The sequence below is a fragment of the Hermetia illucens genome, chromosome 4 (assembly GCF_905115235.1).
Source record: "Hermetia illucens chromosome 4, iHerIll2.2.curated.20191125, whole genome shotgun sequence".
In the NCBI taxonomy this organism is placed as follows: Eukaryota; Metazoa; Arthropoda; class Insecta; order Diptera; family Stratiomyidae; genus Hermetia; species Hermetia illucens.
The window spans coordinates 126,659,536-126,687,248 of NC_051852.1; the positions used below are offsets into that span (position 1 = coordinate 126,659,536).

At 44.4% G+C, this 27,713-nt stretch overlaps 1 protein-coding gene across 1 annotated transcript; it reads left to right on the forward strand.

The window, feature by feature from the left end:
* The first annotated feature begins 2,193 nt into the window (after positions 1-2,193).
* Positions 2,194-27,583, forward strand: LOC119656022 (Fanconi anemia group I protein). Its single transcript, XM_038062281.1, has 14 exons — positions 2,194-2,388; positions 2,455-2,738; positions 2,797-2,964; positions 9,216-9,451; positions 9,515-9,624; positions 9,686-10,136; positions 10,193-10,281; positions 14,311-14,423; positions 14,486-14,751; positions 14,944-15,260; positions 15,315-15,479; positions 15,541-15,710; positions 25,722-26,804; positions 26,870-27,583. The coding sequence occupies exons 1-14, from the start codon at positions 2,293-2,295 to the stop codon at positions 27,534-27,536; spliced, it is 4,215 nt and encodes a 1,404-aa protein (XP_037918209.1). The 5' UTR covers positions 2,194-2,292; the 3' UTR covers positions 27,537-27,583.
* The last annotated feature ends 130 nt before the right edge of the window (positions 27,584-27,713 follow it).

The following is a 27,713-nucleotide window of genomic DNA, read 5'->3' on the forward strand; positions in this document are numbered from 1 at the left end:
GATAGACAAATACTAACGAACATTACAACATTATTATTCTGCTTAGTATAATGAACATTCCATTTTAACACCCTTCTTTTCGGAGACGTTTTACTTGCCAGAATTTGCTATATAGCTTGTCATCATTTTGCCGAATCATAAGGTAAATTGAAGGATTGTCCTTTCACGCAACAATTGCCCGCTTTTCTGTTAAAAACTGATTGATTACTTTAAAAGTTAAAAGTAACAAACACTAAGTCGCATGTTTTCACGCAGATAAGATTCAAATTGCTCGTTCCGTAACGTCACATGAAGTGTCACACAATCACCGCGTTTTCTTTTCCGTCTTGTGAGAATTCAATTTTTAAACCATTATAATTAACAAATGAGCGTTTCGAATTTGTTTTTTTTTTTTTTTCAAGGGAATGGTAATTGGGCAGTTGAAACTACTATTTCGGCCTCAAAAAACATAAAACTATTTTTTAATGCGGGGAGTCTGCAGTGGCGGTAAAAATGTTAAGACAATCAATGTTTTTCAAGAAATCTTAAAATAATAAAACAATTCCAAGAAGCTGTGTATGCATCTCAGATAACTGGACGTAATTGCATTCTCCTGAGCAATTACCTGGGGTTTCCCCGTATAACACATCCAGTAATTAAAGAAAGTCGGATTTCAGATATGTAAAAAAGATAGGACACCTTATATTTAGGCATTTTAGAATGGAATGCAAGTGATTTATCACATCATCTACCATTCTACCATCTATCATTCTTTTAGGTAAACTATTTTCTTATATATTTCCTCGAAATTTGGCCCCATGCAGAAATAATAGTGTTTTTTAATTCCATAACGTCTTCAAATTGCTTTGATTCAGCATAAACGACTCGGGTCAGCTGCCTCCAACAATTCTCGACCATATTTAAGTCAGGAGATCTCGCTGTAAAATCGAGGACATCAGTGTGTTGCTGCTGAAAATACTGCTTAACGACCTTTGCACTATGAATCGCAGCATTATCTTGCTGGCAAATGAACGGCTGATCCGCGATTCCTCCCAAATTGTCGCTAAATTCCTCACGTAGCATTTACACATACGAGCTGTCAATTTTCCCACTTAAACACCGAATAGTTGACCGCCCATTGTATCCAATAGCAGCCTAAACCATTACACTTCCGCCACAAAACTGTCTTTTGCTTAACGCTTTTTCTTCCTTCCTTAAGTCATGGAAATAATAGCTGAAACCGTCGGGTCCATTGAGGTTAAGGTTTTTCTCGTCGTAAAAATTACACGGCGCCATTTTTTCTTCCAACGCAAGTGATTTTCTGGAAAAGCCATGCTGGCCAGTTTGTGCTTTTCTGTGAGAGGCGATTTTCTCTGTAATGTGGGGCGCTTAAGATTTGATAATGTTTCGGACATTTCTAATGGTAGTGTCAACGCCTGCCTTGCCCGCGATTTGCCGTGCGGTTAGCGTAGAATTGGATGCTAATTTAATATTCCTCCGTTCAGACCGAAAACTTACCGCTCTGGGCCGCCCTGTAGGCATTTTCTTCCCGTAATTTTTCGGATCCTGGATAGCTTTATGGACAGCACATCCGCTGCGCTTCATAATCCGAGCAATTTTCACTATGGGCTTACCTTCGTCATGCAATGTTTGTATAATATTTGATTCCGTCGTAGTCAACCGCTTTCCTCTACCCATTATCACGTATTCACTAAACAAAATTTACTAAAAATCACCTTCAAATGTTGAAAGCCAATTCTATTAATATCTTTCGTCTTCTTTACTGGTCAAATGTTCACGCTCGAATAACTAGAGAACGATTTTTCTTTGCTGTCTTAAAAAAAGTAAAAACTTTTACTTACCTGAAATTCAAATTTCTCCAATCACTCGTTATGTTTTCGGACAAACCCTCAGCTAATTACTCAGAAGAATGTAATTCGGCGCCGTTATCTCGGATGTATACATACCTCCTTGGAATTGTTTTATTATTTTAAGATTTCATGGAAAACATGGGGAGTCTTATCATTTTTACCTACACTGTATTGTTATTTGCATTCTTTTTGTTTTTTTGGGACTTCCCCGGCAGATAAACGGCCGCTTGCAAAATATCGTAAAAGATTATGGGTTCGGATCTAAGATAATCTTATCAAAACCATACCCTGGAAGAAATATCGGTTTGAAAGTTTCAAACGTCAAAACAGTTTCCCACCAAAATAGACAAAAAGTCGTCGCCGGTGTTTATTGTTGTGAAATTTAATGATAATTCGTTAATCTACTTAATATTAATGTTTGAACGTCTTGTTGAGTGTTAGAATGGCTTCAAATCTGGAGAAACAAATAATTCAACTTTCCGACAAGCAAAAGGTCACTGAATTGCAGGAGCTCATCAAGAAAACTCAAGCTTCGAAGGTAGAACCCTTTCAGTCTAATTGATCTCGTATTCTCTACTAATTCATTTATATGGCATTGATTCAGTTGATAGATATTCTGGAGAAGAAGATCGGTCGATCAGATTGTAGCAATTTTTGGAACTGTCTCCTACGCGGCTTCGATGAAAGCGAAGACTCAGTCGAAAAACGATTTTCCTGTGTGAAAACTTTCCTGAAGCAGATCAACAAAGTCGAGTTGTCCTACAAGCAGACCTATGACTTGATAACACGCCTATTCTTGGACCTACCAAATTTCCCGAATGATCAGTTAATTGAGATTGTGGAGTATTCCGTCGATTCGCTTAAAATGGGCGATCCTAAGTGTGTGGGGTAAGTTCTTTGGATGATTCCCTTTTTGAACATATTCATATTAAGCTATCGTTCACAGATGGAAGGATTTGCTTCCCGAACTAGTCAACATATTGGCGATAAAGCCAAGTGTTCCAGTGAATGGGGTTCGCCTAGCCGGACCCGATTATAGGAGCACTATCGTGAAGAACCTGTGCACGATGAAGTGGCCCGCAACAGTCTTAACGCCGATAGCGAATATGTTCAAGTAAGTAATGCGTCGGGCAACGTCTAGTTTTTTGCCATCAAAACCATCAGAAACCAATCAAGATACCAAGATATGCAAATTGGTCGAGGTCTTCGGTACTCTGCAGATAGGGAGAGTGAGATGACCCATCATACTGCGAACCTTGGTTTTGTTGGGGTTTATCTTCGTTCCAACGATACTTGCCTCTTTTTCTAAATCAAGAACCATTTGGCCAAAGTCCATTTACCGGTGAGAGGGCAAACATATGTCATCAGTGTAGTTGTGGTATTTCACTCTTCCACGTTCTCCGCACGAGGCAGCATGAAAAACGTCATCGATAACAAGAGGAAATAATATCGGTGACAAAATACAACCCTGGTAGACTCCGCGTCGGTCCTCAAATTCATCTGAGATTTGCCTTCGTGCGCATTTTGCACCATCATATCTCGTCTGATAAAACCTATTCGTTTCTCTGGAATGCCTCTCGTGTGCCAGCCAGATATTACTCACTGAGGAAGCTACCACCACACCTGGGAGTTAGGGATAAAATGCACCACCGACGACTGGGTCGGGCTTCCGTAATGGACAGCACGGTGCCGAAACCGCTAATCGTGGGGCAATTCGACGTCTGGGCGCCACGATGACCAGGAGCATTGCTCGGTCTGCTACAGCGGTTTCGCCACAATCTGTAGCGACCACTTCAGCAGATTTGCGTAGGCAGCTGATGGTCGACTGAAGAAATGAAACTCTTCATTATCCACTCCTACTAGGAAATAACGGCGGGGCGGGTACAACATCTTACCGCCCCTTGTTGCACCAGAGATTCGTCGAGCGTTTCCCGCAATTTGCGCACGTGACTGTGAGTCGCAGACCTATTACTCGCAGCGACACAATCCCGACCGTCATCAGGGAGCGCGTTCGATTTGAGGTCATCGCGGGAACTGGTGACCGAGAGCTGATGGGGGCAGAGGCGGAGACATTAGCAACACTACGCCGAATTGCGGGCAATTACTCGTGGAAGCACTCTTCCCTACCGTCCGCCTGAAGTCTCCGCTAAAGTTGGGACGAATTCCAAAGAGCGTGTATAAAATTCTCGGAAATGGATCCTGTCCATGGACCAGGTATTCCCAGGCTCTATGCATCTCCAGCAACTCAGAGAATTCTATCTCAAATCAATGATGTGATTGCATCTCATGCTGCAACTACAGGGTGCGGCAGCATAACTTCCTTTTTGAAAATGCGCGCCACTCAGTTAGTTGATGTCATAGCGGAGCACTAGTGGTCTCGTTCAAGAGGGGATACTGTAAAGTTTTGTCCCGACATGGTTCAGTCGCCATCATGCGTTGGAATAGTGAGGAGCGTGCCTTTGCCGTTGAGGTTTGCTTTTCAAGCGGATGTTCGGTTATTGCAACACAGCGTGCATTTCGGAATCGCTTTAATTTAGCCCCGTTGGCTCCCGTTCCAGACCGCAAATCAATTGTTACATGGGTCACTACATTCAGACAAACTGCAAGTGCGACAAAAAGAAGAACTGGAGTCCCTCGGCCCGTTAGATCACCTGAGAACATTGAAGCAGTGAGAGCGTCAATGTTGCGATCGCCACGGCGTTCTGCGTGCAAACACGCATCTGCCCTTGGACTATCCGATCGTTCTGTGAGAAGAATTCTTCGTGATGATCTTCATTTTCATCTCTATAAGATGGCGATAGTGCAGGAACTTTCAGAACGTGACTTCAATTCTCGGATGAACGCGTGTGAGCTTCTTCTTGATGTCGTTCCCGAGGGTGCTATTGTTTTTTAGCGATGAAGCCCATTTTCATTTGTGTGGGTCGGTTAACAAACAAAACATGCGCTACTGGGCTGACACCAACCCTCGAAAATTGCATCAAAAGCCTTTGCATTCATCCAAAGTCACAGTGTGGTGTGCAATTTCCTCAGCTGGAATTATTGGTCCCTGGTTTTTTGAGGAAAATGAGGTTACAGTAACAGTGAATTCGGACCGGTATGTAAACATGCTACAGAATTTTTTTTCCCACGGCTAGAAAATTTGGATTTGGGGGCCACTTGGTTCCAACAAGACGGTGCAACAGCACACACTTCAAGAGCATCGATGGCTGTTTTGAGGGAACACTTTCCAGAGCGCCTTATCTCAATTAGAGGCGATTTGGAATGGCCGGCACGCTCTCCCGATCTGTCCTCTTGTGATTTTTTTCTATGGGGTTTCTTGAAATCCCGTGTTTATGTGAACCGTCCAAGAACCCTACAAGATTTGAAGACCAACATCCAAGAAGAAATTGCCAACATAACACCTGCTATGTCTAACAAGAGTCATGACAAACGCCAGAAATCGGTTTACGCAATGTATGGAGAATGGGGGAAGTCACCTAACAGATTTGATCTTCAAAACAATGTAAATAAAAACTTTAGACATGTTTTTATTGAGTTTTGAAAAGAGGAAGTTATGCTGCCGCACCCTATACAATCACTTGTGTATTGTGATGCAGTTGCACGGTCAGAAGACTCGCTTTCGCGATATTTGTTTGATTGATCGAAGCGTTTCACCATGGAAAATTCGTTTGGAACGTCGGCGGGACTCATTAAAGCAGGACATTGCTATGTTGATTCAGATGAGCACTGGCAATGCCAGCAGACGGGTGAGAAATAGAGTGCAGAGGGTTTGCAGGAACTATGCTATCCCCAGTGAGACGCCCGTAGTCGAGTCGAAATTCTGGACACACTAAAGCAGAAACGTTCTGTTGTATGCAATCGGTTTGACGGTATGGCGAAGGTCACCCCAGAGGTGTTCAGTTTTTTCAGATCTCTCTGCGAATCCCAACAGGTCGTCCAGGCAGTACAGTTTTTGGTGACGGAAGCGAGAGAATATTCGGGTGGGCTTTGGGGGTTAACCGCCCAGCATGCTGAGTGGATCACCGCCGAAGGCACTCGCCATGCAACTACGGCATGAATTTTGCGGATGTTATCGAAGAGGACGTTGGACGGGCCATAAACAACTCGAAGAACTGGAGGGGCCCAGGTCTGGATCGGGTGCAGAATTTCTGGTATAAGGAATTTACCAGCGTTTACAGTCGGTTGGCACATAGCATAAATTATGTCATTAGTGGGCCGGAGGAATTTCCACTCTTCATCACTGCGGGAATTACCTACCTTGTCCCAAAAAAGGACACGGTGCAGGACCTTGCGGACACAAACCGATTACTTGCTTACTAACCCTCTAGAAATTCATAACGTTCATTATTAGTGGAAGGGCCAATACGCGTCTCAAGACCGACAACATTATGTCCGAGGAGCAGAAGGGCTGTCTAGTCAGGGCAAGGGGTTGGAAAGAGCAATTCTTCAGTTGCTATACCGATTATGCCAAGGCTTTCGACAGCATATCGTATACCTTGCTAATCGATGTCCTACGTCTGTATCGCATTGATTCCAAACTAATAAAGTTCTTGGCGACAGTCATGAAAGGGTGGCATACCACCTTATTAGTGAGTTCATCTGATGGTGTCAATACCTCAGAGCCCATCCGTATACGGAGAGGCATCTTTCAGGGGGGTCCTTTGAGTCTCCTTTGGTTTTGCATGCACTGAATTTCCTTTCATGGCTATTGAATGATGCTAGAAGGTATGGTTTCGCAATCAAATATGGCCTATGTGTTAAGTGTGAGCTGACACACTTGATGTACTTAGCTGTATGCTCGTACTGGTGACCACCTAAGAAGTCTGTTGCGAATAATAGATGTGTTTATCCGTTATATGAGGATGGAATTTGGGTTAGAAAAGTCTCGAATCCAAGCTATCCGCCAGTTTAGCGGCTAGCTCCGGTGAAACCCGGATGTCGTCTCCTGGGACGTTACTCGATGCCATGACTGCCTTTCGAGTGCTCTCTCCGGCTTCCAGTGAGACTTGGATAGTTACAAGGTCCCCGTTCTGTCTGAAAGACATATATATTAAATTACGTTTAAGAATTATGCAAGCTTTTGGTTTTTCACAAGAGAAGTGCCAAATTACTTGCATGCTTCTTCCTTGCAGACCGCGAATATGACACTATTCCAATGTTTACCTTGGAACTTTCCCTTGCAATTAGTGCAGATGCAGCTTTCGCATGGTGGAGGTTTATCTGAGCTATCTTTAGTGCTGGCCATTGGCTGCGTTATTGTGTGGAGCTCTTCTCCAGTATCGGAGTATCACCCTCCTCCTTCGATATGGTGATTTCCTGCACATCGTTGCCCACCCTAAGCCCTGGAAGATCTAGGTCTAGGTCGTCCAGCTCCTGCTTTTCACTGGGCAGCAGGTCTACTTCCCTGATTGATCCTGTACTTTCCACCTCTTTGGCTTCTGAGATTTCATCGGGGTAATCCTTGCTTTCCACCCGGTGCTTCCCCGAGGTGTCTTTCCTCGGCTTTTCCCTGTGCACGTGCACATTTATTTTGCCAAATCGATAGTTGATATGGCAACTCCGGCGTTTGATTGCCTCCAGGGATCGGTCTTCCACCACGATCGTGAGGGGTCTACCCTTCGCCTCCACCTTGCTTCTGAAGACTCACAATCTCGTATGAAGATCCTCATTCTGGGCGATTAGGAAGTCTATGAGATCTTCCGTTACTATTGTAGTGGCTTTCGGGAGAAACACTGTCACCATGTGTGCTGCTGGTATATCATCCCCAGCACAAGTTGATAGTTCTGCTCCTTGCCAACCTGGCAATTTAAGAACTATGGTCCTAAGCCACTGTGTCTTCTGCCGTGGAGTCCACTAGTATGTGAACACAAGCTTCACAGTCCATCCCTTGCATATTTGCCTGACGACAAGGTCTTCGATAGTTTCCTGCTCCTCACGAGTGAGTATTTGCTCGGGAAACACTTTTGGCAGTATGGCCCGTCGAATGACCTTGATCGCTTTAGCATAGCTAATGGTGCGCTTTCTGATTCTTGCCTTCACCTGCCCGGGGTTTCTCTCCTCTTGGGCTCAGGTTTGGATTTTTTGGGAGCATTCCGCTCATGCGTCCGGATGGCTCAAGTGGTTAGAGCGCTGGACTACCGTAGCGGAAGGTCGCGGTTCAAATCTTACTGGTGGCAGAGGGATTTGTAATTGTGACTGGATGTCGGATATCAGTCGACTCAGCTGTGAATGTGTACCTGAGTCAAATCAGGGTAATTATCTCGGGCGAGCGCAATGCTGACCACATTGCCTCCTACAGGGTACTGTAGTGTACCGTTACGGTGTTGAATGAAATGCTCTAACATACTTCAAGGCCCTGATCCAATATGGATTGTTGCGCCAACGATTATTATTATTTCGCACATGCGGGCTAGTCTCCGCTGCCCCCCCCCTTTTTTTGGCTCCGATAAAGATGGCTTAGGTCTGTTCTGAGTCTGCTTAAGGACCTCTTCTATTTTCAGGCTTGACGTCCCAACTTCGCGCTTCTTGGGTGTAATCACCTGGTTCTCAGCCTTTCGGAGATGTGCCTTCGCCTGGTTAACTAGTTTGTGGGCGGCACGGGGTCCCGCTTGTTTTGTTGTAGTTTTCTTTATTTTTGTAATGTTATTCATTTGATTCCCACGGTTAGGAGGTCTACCATGCCTTATCTCCCCCGCATCACGGTAAGGTGAAACTTACTGAGGCTACCAGATATCAGTGAGGCTCCGTTCGAATGCAGTCAGTTATCCCCGATTGAAAACTATTCAATGGACGCGGTTCGGATGACACCCTGGATTGGGGAGGTGTTTGGTCTAGATCCGTAACGCTTTGTACCCGTTAGTAGGGTCATCTCGTACAGGATGTGGCTACCACCATTCACTAACGGTCTTGGTAGACGAGAGGCCTGGCCTCTGGAAAGCTTTACATCACCCTAGAGGAGAGAGAGCTCACCCTTAGAGAGAGATAAGTTGGCCCCAGGGAGCTATATTCCGCGTCAGTCTATCCTGCAGTGCTTTGTTTGGCCCCAAGGTGAGAGTAAGTTGTTTTCCAATTGGTCCGGTCACATATCAAGTGGATGCATAGATTTAAGATCCCTCATTTTCAAAGCAACAACTAAGCTATGTACAAGATGGTCGATTCCCTATTGACCATGGACGGTCTCGATGATACCTCTGGTTTTTAGGTCTTATTGTGTTTGCACCAACGAACTCGCTGATGTCCTAATTGTTTTACCTTCTCACCTATCATACCCAAACATAGCTCCCAGTTAGCCATTTATTAATAAACACATATTTCGCATCTTTCGATATGAACAACGCTGAAGATGGTGATAATTTCTTTTTACAGAGATATGAAACTCACCAACGAAGAAATTGCAACTGTTCTTACTAAATTCAACTATAGCTTCAAGCAATTGGATCCTCCGGAGATTCCTCCTCTGACCTTCCAGCTGTTTTCAATGTGCAACACAGCCGCACAAATTGTGATTCCTCTAATCGCTCTTCAAAGGTATTTCTACAAACATTACTACAAAAAGTTATATGCTGACATGGAAAGCGAGAGCACAGATTTTGATAGCATAGGTAAGTTATAAGTTACAGTATTTGTTAAGAAAGTGTGATCGGAACACGATAAATGTATTTCAGATAAGTATTCAGATAAAGAGCTTCGCGAGGCCGAAGAAACTGTCCTCCATCACTTAAATTATTGCACGCAGTTTAAAATAAGCGAATTGCAGCTCCTGATTGTTCTAAGGGTAAGTCGACTTGTTATATTGGTGATTATAGGCCTTAAAGTTGCTTTGATTCATTTCTTAGAATTTCCTTTCATGTCCTGACCTAATCCTGACTCCTTTCGTCATGAGTTCAATTCTTTCCATGGCGCGAATAAATCGCGATCCAGATAATCGTCTATCATCATCGGCAGTTTTACCATATTTGCGAAACGTAATTGCAAATAACGAAGATGAAAAGGAAATGTTGAACACATCAGCTTGGTGTCGGGATACTTTACAAACCAAACAAGTGAATCTCGAGCAGATTTTCACGGTTCTTATTGACCAGAACAAGGAAGGAAAGGATGTAGTGACGCCTGGTTTGGTTAATTTAGCATTCACTCTACTGAGAGCTAAAGAGGCGCCAAAACTACATGCTCTTGGTATTTCCTTTTTGCAAAAGTTTGTAAGGAAGAGATTTATATTTGGTCAGGGCATTGTAAAGCATATTGCCGACTGGATGATTTTGGAACAGGATGCACATCAATATTCTGGTGAGTATAAGAATCGGCACTCATTAGTCATGAGTCTTAATTTTGCTTTTCTTTAGAATGTTTAACTGTTTTGAGTATGACTGACACGTTCACTGTTTCCGAGTGTGTAAGGACTATTAGATATGTTATGGATTTCTTTTTAACAGTAAGTAAACCTCTTTGACTCCATAAATTTTCGGGACAACGTCATCAGGTTAAAAAACCAAAAAATGACTGATGGTTTCGTCCAGGGTAGTGGCAACTCATCAGATGCTGCCTTACCTCCGCCCTGGAAGTAGCGTGACCGAAAGTGCCAACAGGTGGAAAAACGCTCCCTTATATCATTGCAAAAACACGACAGGGTTGCGAATTATCATCATCATCAACGGCGCAACAACCGGTATCCGGTCTAGGCCTGCCTTAACAAGGAACTCCAGACATCCCGGTTTTGCGCCGAGGTCCACCAATTCGATATCCCTAAAAGCTGTCTGGCGTCCTGCCCTACGCCATCGCTCCATCTTAGGCAGGGTCTGCCTCGTCTTCTTTTTCTACCATAGATATTGCCCTTATAGACTTTCCGGGTGCGATCATCCTCATCCATAGGGATTAACCTATTGAGCCGGATTTTATCCACAACCGGACGGTCAAGGTATCGCTCATAGATTTTGTCATTGTGTAGGCTACGGAATCGTCCATCCTCATGTAGGGGGCCAAAAATTCTTCGGAGAATTCTTCTCTCGAACGCGGCCAAGAGTTCGCAATTTTTCTTGCTAAGAACCCAAGTTTCCGAGGAATTCATGAGGACTGGCAAGATCATTGTCTTGTACAGTAAGAGCTTTGACCCTATGGTGAGACTTTTCGAACGGAACAGTTTTTGTAAGCTGAAATAGGCTCTGTTGGCTGACAATAACCGTGCGCGGACCCTAAATAGGAGAAATTGTCAACGGTCTCAAAGTTGTAGTCTCCTATCCTTATTCTTCCTATTTGACCAGTGCGGTTTGATGTTGTTGGTTGGTTCGTCTTCGGTGCTGACGTTGCCACCATATATTTTGTCTTGCCTTCATTGATATGCAGCCCAAGATCTCGCGCCGCTTGCTCGATCTGAATGAACGCAGTTTGTACGTCTCGGGTGGTTCTTCCCATGATGTCGATATCGTCAGCATAGGCCAGTAGTTGAGTGGACTTAAAGAAGATCGTACCTCTTGCATTTACATCAGCATCACGGATCACTTTTTCGAGGGCCAGGTTAAAGAGGATGCATGATATGGTCTTGAGAGTGATCCTGCTGCTTTTATCTGGCCTCGCACATTGGTCAGGGTCAGCCTAGTCAGTCTTATTAATTTCGTCGGGATACCGAATTCTCCCATGGCCGTGTACAGTTTTACCCTGGCTATGCTATCATAGGCGGCTTTAAAGTCGATGAATAGATGGTGCAACTGTTGTCCAGATTTCAACAGTTTTTCCGTCGCTTGCCGCAGAGAGAAAATCTGATCTGTTGCTGATTTGCCTGGAGTGAAGCCTCTTTGGTATGGGCCAATTATGTTCTGGGCGTATGGGGCTATCCGGCCTAACAAGATAGCGGAGAATATCTTATAGATGGTATTCAGCAACGTGATACCTCTATAATTGCTGCACTGTGTGATATCTCCCTTTTTATGTATGAGGCAGATAACGCCTCGTTGCCAATCGTTGCCTCATGCGGTTGCTTGCTGTAGTTTTTTAGTTCACAGACTTGTTGGTTCTCCCAGGCTTCCTTTTTCCGTCTGTGAAGTCGCTTCTCCGCTCGACGGAGTCTCTGCGCGTGCCCGCGTTCTTTGAGAATGCAACATTACTCGGTATGCCGCATTCTTCCGTTCCGTTGCTAGCTTACATTCATCGTGACACCAGCCGTTCCGACTCCTTTTGCGGCTGGGGCCAAATATGTTAGTGGCCGTATTCATGATAACGTTCTTCAGGTGCTTGTGAAGATAATTTGTTGATGCTTCATCTCCAGGTCCTCTGTTGACTGCGGTTATTGCGGCATCTATTTCCCTCTTATAGGTGTCGCGGAGGGTTGTGTTTTGAATGGCTTCAGTATTCACTCTCACCTGATTGTCAGAGGGGTTTGTAGGTAGTGTCGTAAGTCGAGCTCGGAGCACCATGCCCCCCTATATGGCGGCGTTCAATCAGCACGTGGTCAAATTGGTTGAAAGTGGTCCCGTCTGGAGAGGCCCACGTATGTTTGTGAACTGCGTTCCGCGCAAACCAGGTACTTCCAACAACCATTTCGTGCGATACTGCTAACTGAATAATCCGCAGTTCGTTGGTATCCTATGTAAGCTACGGGATTGCCTGAATACGGGCTCCGTCCCTACTTAACTGACAGGGGCGTGAACGTTAATGAGGCTTATATTTCTAAACTTGCCTCGCAAACGCAGAGTGAATAGCCGCTCGCTTATATTTTCAAAGCCGCTATTAGCAGGTTTCATTTTTGGCTGACTAAGAAACCTACTCCGAGCACATGGTTTGCTGGATGGCCACTATAATATATGGTGTAGTGGCTCTTCTCCAGGAAACCGGTCCCTGTCCAACGCATCTCCTGTAACGCTGTTACATCAGCCCTATATTGGGACAGGGTATCGGCTAGCTGCTTATCAGCTTCATCTCTGTACGGGGAGCGCACGTTCCATGAGAAAATGCGCAAATCGTTAATACGTTGTCGTTGCCGGGTTCGTCGTTGTATAATCCGTCCAGTCCGAGGCTCCTGTTGTGACTTCGTAACTTCGGTTTTCCGTGTAGGGTTGTCAGCCCTACCCAACCCCCAACCTGGAGGACCAGTTGGTACAATTTTTCCCGTTTTTAGGCGCGGGAGACTCGCCTTCATCCTTCTCCGCATGCAGCTTTTCGTTAGGAAAGAGCTCCCAGCGGTCACCACGTAGAGGTGGAGATAGGGTTTGGTAGTAGAGCTGTTGGTGTTGGTTTAGCAGGCATTTTCCAGGTTTTATGCTCCATCGTGGGTACCAATCCACGTTTCGCCCTGGGACCTATACTATCCTTTGACTACCACTTGCGGATTATATTGGACTAAAACGCCAGTTTTTAAGGTTTTGTTTGTAAAACAAAACCTTATTAAAATCGGTTTACTGTCTGTCTGTCTGTCCGTCTGTCTGTCTGTCTGTCTGTCTGTCTGTCTGTCTGTCTGTCCGTCACACGCATTTTTCTCGGAGACGGTTGTAGCGATTGGCACTAAATTTGGTAGAAAGGTGGGAACTGTGAACGCTCACGCATATAGTGAGTTACATCCTTTTACGTCGAATTTAAGGGGGGGGTCCCCATACATGCAAAGGGAGGGTGTAAATTTTTTTTTCATCAAATATAGTCATGTGGGGTATCAAATTAAAGGTCTCGATTAGTACTTTTCGAAGCCAGTCTTTGTTTTGACATTTGTTGAAAAGGTGGGGGGTGCGGGAGGTTGAAAGTGGTCATTTTTTTAACGAACCCATTCTCAGAAACTACTCAACCGAAAAATCTGAAAAAAATCAGGGGACTGTCACTATATGGTGCCTAGGCTCCGAAATACCCTCCATACCGATACCTGTTCAAATAAAGTTAATAATAGTATATTACTATAATTTTTAGTAATTGACAGGAAAACCCCCCTTAAGTTCACCCTAGAATCACAAAATACAGCATAGAGCATGATCCTGCCAAATTTGGTGGAAATCGCGCTATTACTAACAAAGTAATACTAAGTCAAAGCTGTCGCTTCTCTGCAAATTCGAGACTATGAATGTCAATATCACTTGAAAGTGGCTATTTTCACATAATATATGCATATTTTACGTGCTACATGCTAATGGGACAAATGCACACCCAAATCTCTTTATAAAAGAAATAAACAAAACCGTTCATACCTGAAGCGTCTAGCTTCCGGTTTCCCGACTTGTTTTAATCTAAGCTCGACTAAAACATCTACCCAGAGGTGAGGCAGCGCCTGATGAGTTGCCTCTGCCCTGGACGAAACCGTCAGCAATTTTTTGGTTTTTTAATTTTGAATGCTTGGGTGCCATGCCCCAAACTAGGGATCCATGGACTATAAAACGTGGGAGTAAGTTGCTCCTCATTTGGTCCGGTCCACCATGTGCATGTGGACTTAGGATCCCGCATATCCTAAACAACTAGTCATCAGGTTATTTTGTAATTTTGCTTCCTGTAGATTCCTGGCGTAACAGCGATGCATATGATGTCATTTATCCTTCCTATTGTTCGGATATCTCATGTAGTTCGGGACTCCTTTATTGATGTGATGAAGAAGGCAATGTATTCACGGTAGGTCTTCTTCATTCCCAGGCCTCTTACAGCAATAAATTTGTTCATATTTTTTTTTTTAGTGAAACATCAATTTGTCAAATGGGTGTTTATGGATTTTGCATGCTGTTGAAACTGTTGAATAACAGTAATTCTCAACGTGCTACCGGCAGGACGGGAGCTGTTTTCACTCAGCAAAGCATCTCTGGGTTCTCGTTGATGTCACAGACAATGTTGGGAAGCCGGAACAATCCGCAGCGACACTTCGATATGCTTACTCTAGAAGTTATTGGGATTTTGCGAAATTGTTTCAGTCAACCCGTGGAAATTAAGTGTACTTTGTACGAAAGTAGGTGATATTTTAATGTTATTGGTAGAAACTTTTGTTGCTGTTTGCTTTTCATAGAATGTTGTTCGAAGGGTTTACAGTTGAGTTTAGGGGAGCTCTTCTGTGTTGTTCAATAATTCTCTCTTTGAATTAAGGCATCTAAAAATATCAGAAAAGATATGGCACTTGTTATACATTGAAAATTATTTCCAGGTCTCACAAGGGCAGTTGAACTAAATCCTAAACTTATTCCTCACATTCTTCAGTTTATCGACTGGCATTTTCGATCGTATTTTGAAATTGATGAGATGAAGTGTGAAATACGTTTTGATAAAATTATTCGCCATCAGACAAATAACGAAAACGAAATTGAAGTTGGTGATAATTTGGGAAAACTCACCAATTTCGTTGTATTTTGTGTGATCAACTGCGACAAGCATGAGTTGAATTTTGATACAAGTGTATTGCGCGAGCTGTTTTCAACTCTAATGGGCAAGGTTTGCATGAAGGATTTGGAGCAATTAGACATTGTAAGTTATTGGGAAAATTCGATTATCGGGTCTGAGTTGCACGTACACTTCCAGGTCGGCACAGTCACCCAAAAGATGAACCAAACTGCCTTGCAATTCGTTGGGTTGCTGGAAGCTCTAATGAATTATGCGCTTTGGACTTCTACCTCAGATAACAATAATGTAAAGCTCCTTCATAGTCTTTTTAAACATCATCAGAAACTGTGCACTGAAATGAAGGTATGCCTTTTGGATTGATTTTAGATTTAATTGTTTCGGGGTCTATTATCTTTTGTTGTAGGATTTAATTGGAGCTCAGAATAAGAAAGGTAAGAAAGGTAAGGGTAATGACACGGCATCTCAATCACAGAATTGCACTATTAATGGGACTGTTATAAAGCGAATTGTTTTCACTCCTGAATCGATAAGTGACTTGCCAACAATTGAGCGTTTTCTGAGGCTTTTACACGAGTAAGTACAAAATTTATTCGGATTCTTCATTATTTTAAGGACATTAGGTCTAAGGTGATTTTTAAATATTAATTTTGAGGTGATCACATCAGTAGCCCTGGTATGTTCGCAGTATATTCACCGTCTTAAATTCTAAATATAGTTCATAAAGTAGGGTCGAATCAACAATTTTCGAAAATTGTTTATTGTGAAATATGATAAATTACATTATTCCCTTTTGGCAAACATGACACTCCTGCTGGCAGCGAATCCATTTTGCAAGGCAAATAACTTTTAAAACTATACACTGTTTTCACTTAAGCGTTCTTTAAATTACAACGCGTATTCTTTTGTTAAATTGTTCTGGGAAGGGAAGCGGAAAATGTCGCAGAATGCAATGATTTCAGAAGTGTATGCCGATCAAGAAAGAGCCTGCTTGTGATTGGGAAGTACACTTCACAGTTCTTAACCGTATCACATCCGGTGTGGATGAAATTGCTAGTCACGTTAGGAAGCGGATACGCACAATGTACTCAAACGGAGTAAAGCCTCTCTTATCGGTGCTGTTATTCATGCTGTGTTGCCCAGAGGACGCGGATGAATTCAATGGACTATAACATCTTTCCTTAAACACCTCGACTACGCTGATGGCATTTGTTTGCTCTCTCATCGGGTTGTGTACCTTGGCCAACTGGATCTGGATTTGCAAAGAGAGGCAAATAGAGTTGGACTGAAAATAAACACCAACAAAACCAAGGTTCTCATATTAAGTAGAGACGGCTTGTTTGCACTGACTGTCTTTATTATCATTATCTGAGTTGTCACAATCTCGGCAGATGCCGGATTTTACTTAATACTAGCACAAAGTGCCAAGCATTTAGGCTCGGACGATCCTAGCTACTTCAATTATAAAGGGGCGCTGGTGGTGGCGACCGATGGGAGGTTAATGAAAGAATCCATCAAAAACTCTCCGCAACATCGAGCAGTATGCAGAATGGTATATTTCTGCAATGTTTGAAACAAATTGTGTGAGAATCCCAGGACATTAAGGAAGCCGTGAGGGATTTAGGTACATACCTGTAGCTGACAATATTATGGGAACTACAACCACCCGCTCGAGATGCCAAATTTCTTTGATTTCCGGAGACAGCGGCTCATAGTTCACCTTCTTCTTCACGTATTTCCGTTCGATGTTGCTGTTAAGGGGATAGTAACATCAATTATATACGCGGAGCGAACCGTCTTGTCAACTAACAGTAAGCCAGGCTTGTTATGTGGAGTATGGCGTTCAGTTAGAACTTGCCGGTCCCAATGCATGCTGTAAGCAGAACTATCAAGTACTGCTTGCGGCTCATATCGGTAAACCGGACATGTTCCCGTGATCAGCCTATGCTTGCATGCAAGGTTTTGATGGATAACCTTACATACAGCATTATGCCTGGTGATGTATTGCACCGGTGCCATAACAGTACAGCCAGAAATGAGATGGTCTAACGTCCCTAACACCGAACCACACATTCTCCACTGGTCGTTCTCCACCCGTTCTTTCATGATGAGCTTTTTATAAGCTCGGGTGGTGACCACGTCGTCCTGAATGACACACATAAACCCCTCCGTCTCAGCAAAGAGCTCTCCAGCACATAGCCATCTGTTCGAAAAATGCAAATCGACAAATGGCTGCCAAAGACAATTCACGTATTTACCGTGCATTGCCTTCGATTTCCATTCATCGATCCGCTCTTGGTCCGACTTCACCCCACTCAGAGGATTGAAAGATCGATTCGCGCAGTGAGTCGACTTGGCGATGATGTTGTGCCGCCACGTTGACCACGCCCCTACCTCCGATGTCACGAAGCAGGCTCTTCCGCTCCACGGCAGAGTTTGGATGCTGCATTCGGAATTTGGGCATAGTTGTCCGTATCCGCCGCTAGACGTTTTCCAGATCGGTCTTCGTCCACGGCAATATTCCGAATGCATAAGCCAGTGTAGGGATAGTGAATACATTTAACGCGCTTATTTGATTCTTCCCCGAGAGATGCAGAGCATCCTTCAGATCACCAACTCGAGCATGGGTTCCTTGCATAATTCCCAGGTACCTGTAGAAGTCTATCTCGGTCATAGCTTCGATGTGGAGGTCACCAATGCTATGTCCGGCATGTGGCTCGTGATGACCTTTGCGGATGGCTTGGATTCGATACTTGTCTAATCCAAACTCCATCCGAATATCACGGCTGAACATGTCTACTATTCGCAACAGATTTCTAAGATGATCATCACTACCAGCATACAACTTGATATCATCTAAATACATCAAGTGTGTCAGTTCGCACTTAGCACGTAGGCCATATTTAATTGCAAAACCATGCCCTCTAGCATTATTCAGTACCGATGAAAAGGGGTTCAGCGCCATGCAAAACCAAAGGGGACTCAACGAATCCCCTTGGAAGATGCCCCTCCGTATACTGATGGGCTCTGAGGTATTAACACCCTCAGATGTACGCACTGATAAGGTGGTATGCCAGCCTTTCATGACTATTGCCAAAAACTTTATTAGTTAACATTTTTTAAAAAAAAGATAAATTGTTTCTTTGAGTCAGTGAGTTATTATCCCATATGCGCATTTCAGTAGCATTAATTAAAATTACCTTCACCTCAAACCTGGGAGGGCGAGTTAATAAAAGAAAATATAACGAAATTATTCATTAAGCTTAACAGTCTAACGCTACAAGTATATGTGACACACTTAGAATTAGCTAAGGAGTTGACAGCAAAAGTGGAGTTGCCAAATCTCCCATCAGGCGCGTTCCTTCGTGCGGATAAGGGAATGCTCGGCGAATGTGTCATGGGCATGCACATGCACGCATCCGGAGATGTGCGTGTATGGGCATGCTTATGCGCAGGCCGGGTAGGTGGGAAGTAAACGCCCACCCGTGGATAAAAATTGGCTATGGGAAGGACACCCAGAAATTAAACCAAATATGGAAGAGGAGAAAAGTAGTTTTTTTACGGTGCAGGGCTTCGGAAACCCAGTGCCGGCGGTTTTTGGGAGTGAGCAAGCGGGCTCCCGGCCGTCGATATCCAACGACCGCAGTGCCTCAGTAGTGGGAAACTTGGCTACTGTGGCATCTAATGCTATAAGAGATAATGGTGGAGTGGAAATTCCACACCGGATCCCTTTAGGAGGAGTTCGAAGCTTGGGAGATCACCACCGAGAACAATGGTTCTTTTTGGTAGTCGAGATTCGTCGCGGGACTCTGAAAGAAATACGAATAGTCCCTTAATCGAGATCATTCCTTGTGGCGCAAGGCGCGAAAGCAAACGGGAACATACCGGAATGGCGTTCGTTACACTCGGGGAAAGAATAAATGAACTGTGCGAGTTCATCAAGGAGAGGCGGAATATCCACCAAAATATTCGAGCCTTGATAAGAGGTATTAAATTGTCTTATATCAGGGTACTCGAAGAAAAGAATTCCCAAGCGTCAGTTGGCAAGGTCACAAGGGAAACGCAGGTGACGCCTCCCAGTGATAAAACAGGCGGGAAGACAGGAAAACGGGCTAGAGACGGTACCAGCGAGCCTCTTGGACCACAGCAAGTCCCGAAGAAGAAAAAAGCCTCTTCACCAAAGAAGGCGGAGCCGGCGAGAGTACCCGCGAAAGTCGGTAATCTCACGATTGCAGCCACAACACCTACAAAAGTGGAAAAAACCAACGCCCGGAGGCCGGAACAATGGACTAAGGTGAGCAACAAGAGGCAAAGGGACAATAAGAAGCTCCGCCCGGAAATAATAATTATTTCCAAGAAGGGAAATATGTCCTATGCCGACATCCTCCGGAAGGTGAAGTCTGACCCGCAATTGAAGGATATGGGGGATAATGTGAGCCGTATTAGGCGAACACAGAAAGGGGATCTGATGCTGGAGTTAAGTAAATCCGCCGACAAGTCGGCCGATAACTTCCGCGGGAAGGTGGAAAGTGTACTTGGAGAGGAAGCTGAGGTAAGAGCTCGGAAACAGGAGATAGTGGTTGAGTGCAAGGACCTAGATGAAGTCACCTCACGGGAGGACATCTGTGCTGCGCTAAAGCAGCAGTTCAACCTTGGCGATATAGACCAGAGTGCCATAAAAAGGTTGAAGAAGGCATATGGTGGCACACAGACCGCTATTATTAGTTTGCCGGCGGAATCAGCTATTAAGTTGATTACCGCGGGCAAGGTAAGAGTAGGTTGGGTCGTGTGCAGGCTCAGGGAACAAATCTCTCTAAAGAGTTGCTTCAGATGCCTCGATTTTGGCCATTTTGCGGCGGCATGCACTAGCCAGCATGATAGGTCGAGGAGTTGCAGGAAGTGTGGGGAAGAGGGCCATCTCATCAAAGATTGCACCCGAGATCCACGGTGTATGTTATGTAGTGGGAAAGAGGGCGTAGACGGCCGGCATATTGCGGGAAGCAGCAGATGTCCGGTATATAGGAGGGAGCTGAACCGCACAGGAAAATGAGATTGATACAAATCAATCTCAATCACTGTGAGGCAGCTCAGGACCTGCTCTCGCAAACCATTCGAGAGTCGAATGTCGATGTCGCGGTTATTTGCGAGCCGTACAGAAACTACGGCGGTGCGACTTGGGCGGTGGATGCGTCTGGTAACGCGGCAGTCTGGGCGTGCGGAAGACAGGCCATTCAGGAAGTCATGGCCCCCCCGGCAGCCGGTTTTATAAGGACGAAGGTCAACGGTGTCCATATTTACAGCTGCTACGCTCCTCCTAGTGCAACCTTAGCACAATATGAGGAGATGTTAGACAGTCTGGTGTTGGATGCTAGAGACCGCAGCCCTAAAATCATTGCGGGCGATTTCAACGCGTGGGCCCTGGAGTGGGGAAGCCGATCGACGAACACCAGAGGTCAAATTCTGTTGGAGTCATTTGCGGAGCTGGACATCGTGCTGGCCAACGTTGGATGCGTGCCCACCTTTCGAGGAAGAGGGTCGGGTTCGATCGTTGACCTGACATTTGTTAGCACTTCACTGGTGAGGGGGATGGCTTGGCAAGTGAGTGAGCACTACACCCACAGTGACCACCAGGCCATCTTCCTCCACATTGGGAACCGGGGAAGCAGTCAACGACGCTCTGGAGGTGGAAAGGCTAAGGCGGTTGGCTGGTCTATCGGAGCTTTCGACGAGGAGACATTCCTGGCCGCATTGGAGGGAGCCCATGATCCGGATGGAACAGCGGTGGAAAGGGTCACACAGCTGTCTCAGCGTGTAACCGAAGCATGCGACGCTACGATGCCACGACGACGTTTGCACCACGGCAAGAGGCCAAACTACTGGTGGAACACGGAGATCGCTGCGCTGAGATCCTCTTGTCTCCGAGCGAGGAGACTTTCCCACAGGACAAGAGGAAGGCCAGAGCACCAGGAGCGTGAGGAGGAATACAGGGATATGCGAAGCAACCTTAAGAAGGCCATTCGGAGAAGCAAGCGGGAATGCTACCAGAAGCTCTGTATAGAGGCTAATACGAATCCGTGGGGTACAGCCTACCAAGTTGTAATGAAGAAGATCCGCGGGCGAAAGTCACCTCAGGTGACATGCCCACGGCTCTTGTTGCAAATAATTGCAACTCTTTTCCCGCAGCAGGAGCAGGACGAAAGAGAACCCCAACTGGCAGCTCAGCAGGACGTCTTCTCGATCCCTGATGTTACCGAAGAGGAACTTTGGGAAATCTGCAGACGTATTGGGGACAGCAAGGCTCCGGGATTGGACGGAATTCCGAACAGGGCTCTGAAGGTGGCGGTCAAGGCCAGACCAAGGTGGTTCGCAAGCACATTCGAATCGTGCATGGCGGAAGGAGTGTTTCCCGCCCAGTGGAAGAGGCAGAAACTGGTCTTGCTACCGAAGCCTCGAAAACCACCCGGCGTGCCCTCTTCATATCGCCCTATTTGTCTCTTAGACACCATGGGGAAGATGTTGGAGAGGGTGATATACAACAGGCTGCTCCCGTTCATCGAGCTGTGGTGGTCTTTCAGAGCGGCAATATGGGTTTCGGCGAGCCCGTTCTACGGTCGATGCAGTAGCAAAGGTCGTGGAATTGGCTCGAAATGCGATGGCCATGGGCAAATGCTGTGCTCTGGTGACGCTGGACGTCAAAAATGCTTTTAACTCAGTCAACTGGGGCTGGATTAAGGGCGTTTTGGCCAAACTGGGTGTTCCTAGCTACTTGGCTCGGCTCATCGAAAGTTACTTTTCGGATAGACTTCTCTGGTACGAGACGGACGTGGGAGGGCCGAAGTATAGTCGCAGGCTACTCATCGCGGGAGTGGTGAGGTCGATCCTGCAATACGCGGCCCCTGTCTGGGCGGGAGCGTTGAACCACGCTGTCAACCGGAGGAAGATATGTTCGGTATACCGGCCAATTGCGCTAAGGGTGTGCAGCGCATTTAGGACGGCGTCGACGGAGGCAGTGTGTGTTATCACAGGAATGATCCCTATAGATCTTCTAGCGAGCGAGGCACACTGGCTCTACGAAAAACGGAAGGCAAATCCAGCAGAGGTGAATGCGGATTTCCGAAAAGCCATCAGGAGAGAGTTGTGTGGCAAGTGGCAACAACGATGGGATAACTCCGACAAGGGCAGGTGGACCCATACATTGATCCCGTGCATCGAGAAATGGGTCAACCGAAAGCACGGAGAATTGAATTACCACCTGACACAGTTCCTTACGGGACACGGTGGCTATAGGAAGTACTTGCATCGCTTCGAGTTGGACGAGTCTCCCAACTGTCCTGAATGCGGTGCTACACTCGAGGACCCGGAGCACGTTATGTTCTATTGTCCCAGATTTCTGCAGCAGAAAAGGAGGTTGAACAGCATCTTAGGGGCGGACATCGAGCCCTCCAACCTGGTGGAAGAGATGTTGAAGTCGGAGGAAAACTGGATGGCGGTAAATGAGGCAGTAGCCGTGGTGCAGACGAAACTCCTGGAGTTGGATCGAGCTACTTCACGCAACCACCTCCATCCATAAAAAAAAAAAAGCAAAAGGGGTATCAATAACTGTCAACTTTGCTAAAATTGGAAGAGCCGAATAATGTCAGAAAGTCCGTAACAGAAGTATCCACAATAAAAAACTAACGTCTCTCCGTAATCAAAGACCGATGTTTCCTCATCTTGATAACCATCCTATCGCAACAATATCTAACAATGTAATCAATAAATCCACAATCAATGAACTGAATCTACTGAATAAAGTTTCACCTATGCCGTCGCAACACCCCGACCCATAGAGACTACGATGATGGACATAGAAACTAAAATCAAGCACTTCGAAACCACGACCAGGTACAACATACGCTGCCAAATGGAAAAAATTATAAAGACTAGTCTAACGACTGGCAATACCCCACATCGAGAGGTAAGCACGATCAAACAACTCAACAGAAGAGATTCCTACTACCTAAAAGTTGACAAAGGCACCGCAATAGTAATCATGAATAAAAAAAATTAGGATGAATTAGTATTTGAAAAGTTAAGACCCGGAAACTTCTTGGAATTAAGGAACGATCCACTTCCAGAATCCATTAAGCGCGTAAAAAAGGTGCTGAAATAATGTAAACCCATTATCCTAAATCTTGCGAAACAGTTTCGCGAATTCGATGCCAACCGAAAATCCACAAACCAGGCAAGGAAATCAAGGAGATTATTGCCGACTCCAACTCACCCATATACAACATTGCCAAATGGGTAATTGAAATTAACAAACTAGGAAACATCTATAGCGAAACTTCAGTGAAGAATTCTAACGAAGTGGTCAACAAACTAAAGAACATAGAATTATAGAACGACGAAGTACGACGTAACGGTACTAAAAAGGTCAAACTACTGAAGAAACTGGCAGCTTTATGCATGATTACTACATCTTTAGCGGCCGTTACCATAAAAGAACCAAAGTGATGCCATGGGTAACCCATTAACCTAGAGAAGAAAATGGCAGCCAATAACATAAGGCCTAGAGTATAGATACGGTATGTGGACGATAGTTAATGATAGCGAGAAGGAGATAGTTCTACAGAATATAAACCAGCTACATCCCAACATCAAATTCACCGTGGCGGTAGACGAAGGAGGAGAAATCCCATTACTTGACCTCAAGATAATTTATAACACCAACCAAACAGAGTTTGATATCTTTAGGAAAGATAGCTCGACACAAAGGACTATCGTAAGTACAAAGGAGTATCGTAAGTACCAACACAACGCAGCCGCATATCATTCAATGATACACCGCCTCCTAACAGTACCTCTAATCGAGGAAAGATTCAACAAAGAAAGAATGTTCATCAGAGATACCGCAATAAAAAACTGATTTGACCCCCGGATTATAGATCAAATGATAAAGAACAAGGAAACTAGATTATCGAGAAACATCTACACAACCCTGAACGAACAAGAAAAAAATAAAAGCAAAGCATATAGGATAGGTATACTCCAAGGAATTTTTCAACAAGCTAATTATGGATGCGTGCCAGGGACTTAATTAGCTACGGATGAATTTGTCCAAAAATGAGGTCGAGGTAGTTGGCTTTAGCAGGGAATATACACTCAAGTACCGGTTAACTACAGAGAAGGACTAAAAACAACACAAAGAAAAGAGCAAGATATACCGGATGAAGTGCAATAATTGCCCCAAAACATACATTGGCCAGACATAAAGACTGGTTCATGCCCGGGTCAGAGAGCACCTAAAGGAGGCGGAATTAGCTAAACACCAGAATAGGCAACACATAGGATCATCACGAAACACTTATTAGAAGAAGGGTATGTAATGGACGAGGCGGAAATACTCAAAGAGGTGATGCAGGCAAAGTTTGACCCTTACGAAAGTTTCTTTATGGATAGAAAAACGCAGGAAACCCGCCTAAACACGGATTTAGGAAATGCCCACTCCCCTGCTGATGATATAATTACACAATTTTTAGGATTAAGAATTAGGTGTAGGTATAAGTGCAACAACAGATTGTTCTTTAGCTTCATTACCCACTGATGAAGGTAGCAAGTTGTTACTGAAATGCGCATATGGGATAATAAATAAGTCACTGAAGGAACAATTTTTCTTTTTTTTTTTTTTTAAATATAATAATAATAAGGTTCTCAGTCTGACAGGTCATCGCACTCTATCTGTATTAAGGGACAGAGCATCGAAGGGGTCGATTAATTTGTATATCTAGGGAGCGTGGTTTCTGCCGACGGTAACACCGAACTGGATGTTGCGCGGCGTATTATTAGCGCTCGATCCGCTTTCGTTGCCCTGCTTAAAATCTGGAAATGCAGTTATCCCAATACGGCGATCACTACTGTTACTCAAAAGTTCCCAGCCTTCGTCAACACCTGTCTGCGTAGTATCATCGCTTTGGTCGGCGCAAGCGGGGCACTCATACGCACTCTGATCGGAAGGTAGAAGTGGCAGTGGATAGGTCACACATTCAGGAGGGGCGAGAATTGCAATGTTGCCGCGATGCAATGGAATTCACCGTTCCAAGATGGCCGACGAGTGGGTCGCTCCAGGGGTACCTGTCGCATAACAGTAGAGAAGGAGTTCGGACTTCTCGGGAAGTCGTAGGGGTACTGAATAGTATTTCTGGCAACCGCTTCATGCACTTATGTTGCGATGGTTATGAGGGTAGAGTGTCCGCTTCTCAATCTCGTTGCTCTGGGTTCCAATTGCAGTCGCCCCATGGATATTTGTGTGCGTCTTGTGTTTGTCTGGCTGCTGCGAGCTTGCCTCATATACAGCATTAAATATTTATGATATTGAAACTGAAGCACAGTCTCATTGAAAAATGGAGGAAGAAAGATAACAAAAAAGAGACTGTTTAGATGTCCTACACTTCACTAACGAGTGAATAAGAAACACTAATCCAACGCCAAAATAAGAAAAGACAATTTCAAATAACTAAATTTATATTCTTCAAATGTTTTTTATTCAGTTCATTTTCTTTACACTATTTTTTCTTACATGTTTTCTTTTTTGCTGTTATTTTCTAGTGAATTTGTATCATTTGCTCAGCAAACCGCAACACAACAGCTACGAAGCGATCGCCGTTTAGTCCAATACGTTACGCGAACAGCCACCACTTTGATTGAATGCCTTCGAAATGAGCCTGAATATAAACAGGTCGCACATAGCCGCCGGTGTCTGAAGAATCTCACTGACATATCGAAACTCATTTATGAGAAATGTATCCAACGTTTGCCTGAACTGTGGAACAGTTTTGATGTTCCTGCCGCATACCTAAGTGCTGAATGCTTCCGTCAGGCTTTAATCACCGCTAATTCAGTGTTCAAGAGGAAGTTTAGTACGTTCTTGAAAGAGGTAGACTCTGAATTTGACCGTGATGATAACACGAAAAAAATCACGGCCGTGATCCAGAATGCCATAGAAGCGGCAATTAAAGATGAAGACTTAGTTGACCAGCTGGATGGCTCCAAGATTCCAGTGGTTTTATTTCAATGTTTGGAAATTTTGTACGAGTTTATCCCTTGTGAGGATAAAATGTGTATGGAATCGTATCATTGGATATTTAAATTTTGTCAAACGTATGAGCTGAAAAGTAAAGATTTGGCTATCGCAAATAAGCTCTTATTTACGCAAAGAATGCGGACCCACACTGGATCTTTCTTTACGACTATCGCAACAGGTTTGAAGAATATATTCCAGAAAATTAGTGAAGATGACGATGATGATCCGCAGTTTGAGTTGAAATCAATTTCGGAAGCTGTGGCTGAGGCAACATTGATGCACTTTTTGAATGTGCTGCGGAAACAAATTCTTGATGTCGAGTACTTTATTACGAAAGCCAGAAGCATTAATGCTAAGATCAAGGTGACTTCAGAAGATGACCATGAGCAATGCGTGCAGCTTCTGAAGACAACGGAAAGGTCAATTTGTTCGCAACTTATTCATATATCAGGCGCGTTATTACGTCTCACAAATGCATGCATTCCATTAGGGACCTTGATGGATAGTTTAGTGAGAATTTTAATGGAATTTTACATTTGCGCCACGAACTTGACAAAACATTTCGTTGTGAGGCACACAACTATAGCAATGTCCTTCCAAGGAACTAAGTAAGTTTGCAGTTTTTGGTGCACAATTTATTTCGATAGTTTTTTCTTAACTTTGCATTTTTCAGATTCGATCAGTTACTTCGTATTTGCGGCAAACCATTGGCGACAAACATTTACGAGCTCATTACCTACATTGAAGGCAATATCCTGGAAGAAAATGGAAAACGAAAACATGATCCGCAGGCGGACAAGGCAAGAGTTTTGAGACAAACTAAATTTCTGCCAAAGTTAATTCTTCGCGTTGAAAACTTCAATAAATTTGTAATTGTGCTGAGCAAGAAGACACAAGCGCACGTTTCCCATTACCTTCACATTGGAACAGTTCGAGATTTCCGTATCAAGACTTCGGAGTTGAAGGAGGCAATCGATCAAACTTTAACCCACAGCGGTAGTATCGATGACGATGCCGATGATGACACAAATCTCGATGAAGCAGACGAACAATCAGATATCGAAAATGAAATTCTCGCTGAAATGGAAGCAGAGGTTGAAAATGACGAGAATGTTTCACCGGAAGCTACAAGGACTTCTTCGAAAGTTCCATCATCATCGGGGCAAGGCTCATCTGGCGAAGGTGTTATACAGGAAGAAAGTAACAAAGAGACCAATACGCAAGTTTTGAAGAATATGCAAAAGGTGAATGCAAAGAGTCGAAAGAAGAAGTCTATTGAGACTACGGAAGAGGAAGAACCGGCTCCGAAAAGGGCGAGGACAAGAAAAGCTAAGAAGTAGACTTGAGTGTTGTTTTTTAATGTTAAGTGAAATAAAGTTTTCTTTAAAGGAAAATATTTGTTTCAATGATAGCTTGTGTGGTATTCGGTTAGATTCTGATGGGATAAACCTTCGTGAACAGTGGGGTTACGTACTTTTCACATATCTCTTGTCTTGACCACTTGATTTTATTGCTTT

Bases quoted from the DNA above. Each gene is read 5' to 3' on its own strand.
- LOC119656022 (XM_038062281.1), top strand. From the start codon at position 2,293: ATGGCTTCAAATCTGGAGAAACAAATAATTCAACTTTCCGACAAGCAA. The intron at 2,739-2,796 runs GTAAGTTCTTTG...TATCGTTCACAG, and splicing joins GGCGATCCTAAGTGTGTGGG to ATGGAAGGATTTGCTTCCCG. The intron at 26,805-26,869 runs GTAAGTTTGCAG...TGCATTTTTCAG, and splicing joins ATGTCCTTCCAAGGAACTAA to ATTCGATCAGTTACTTCGTA.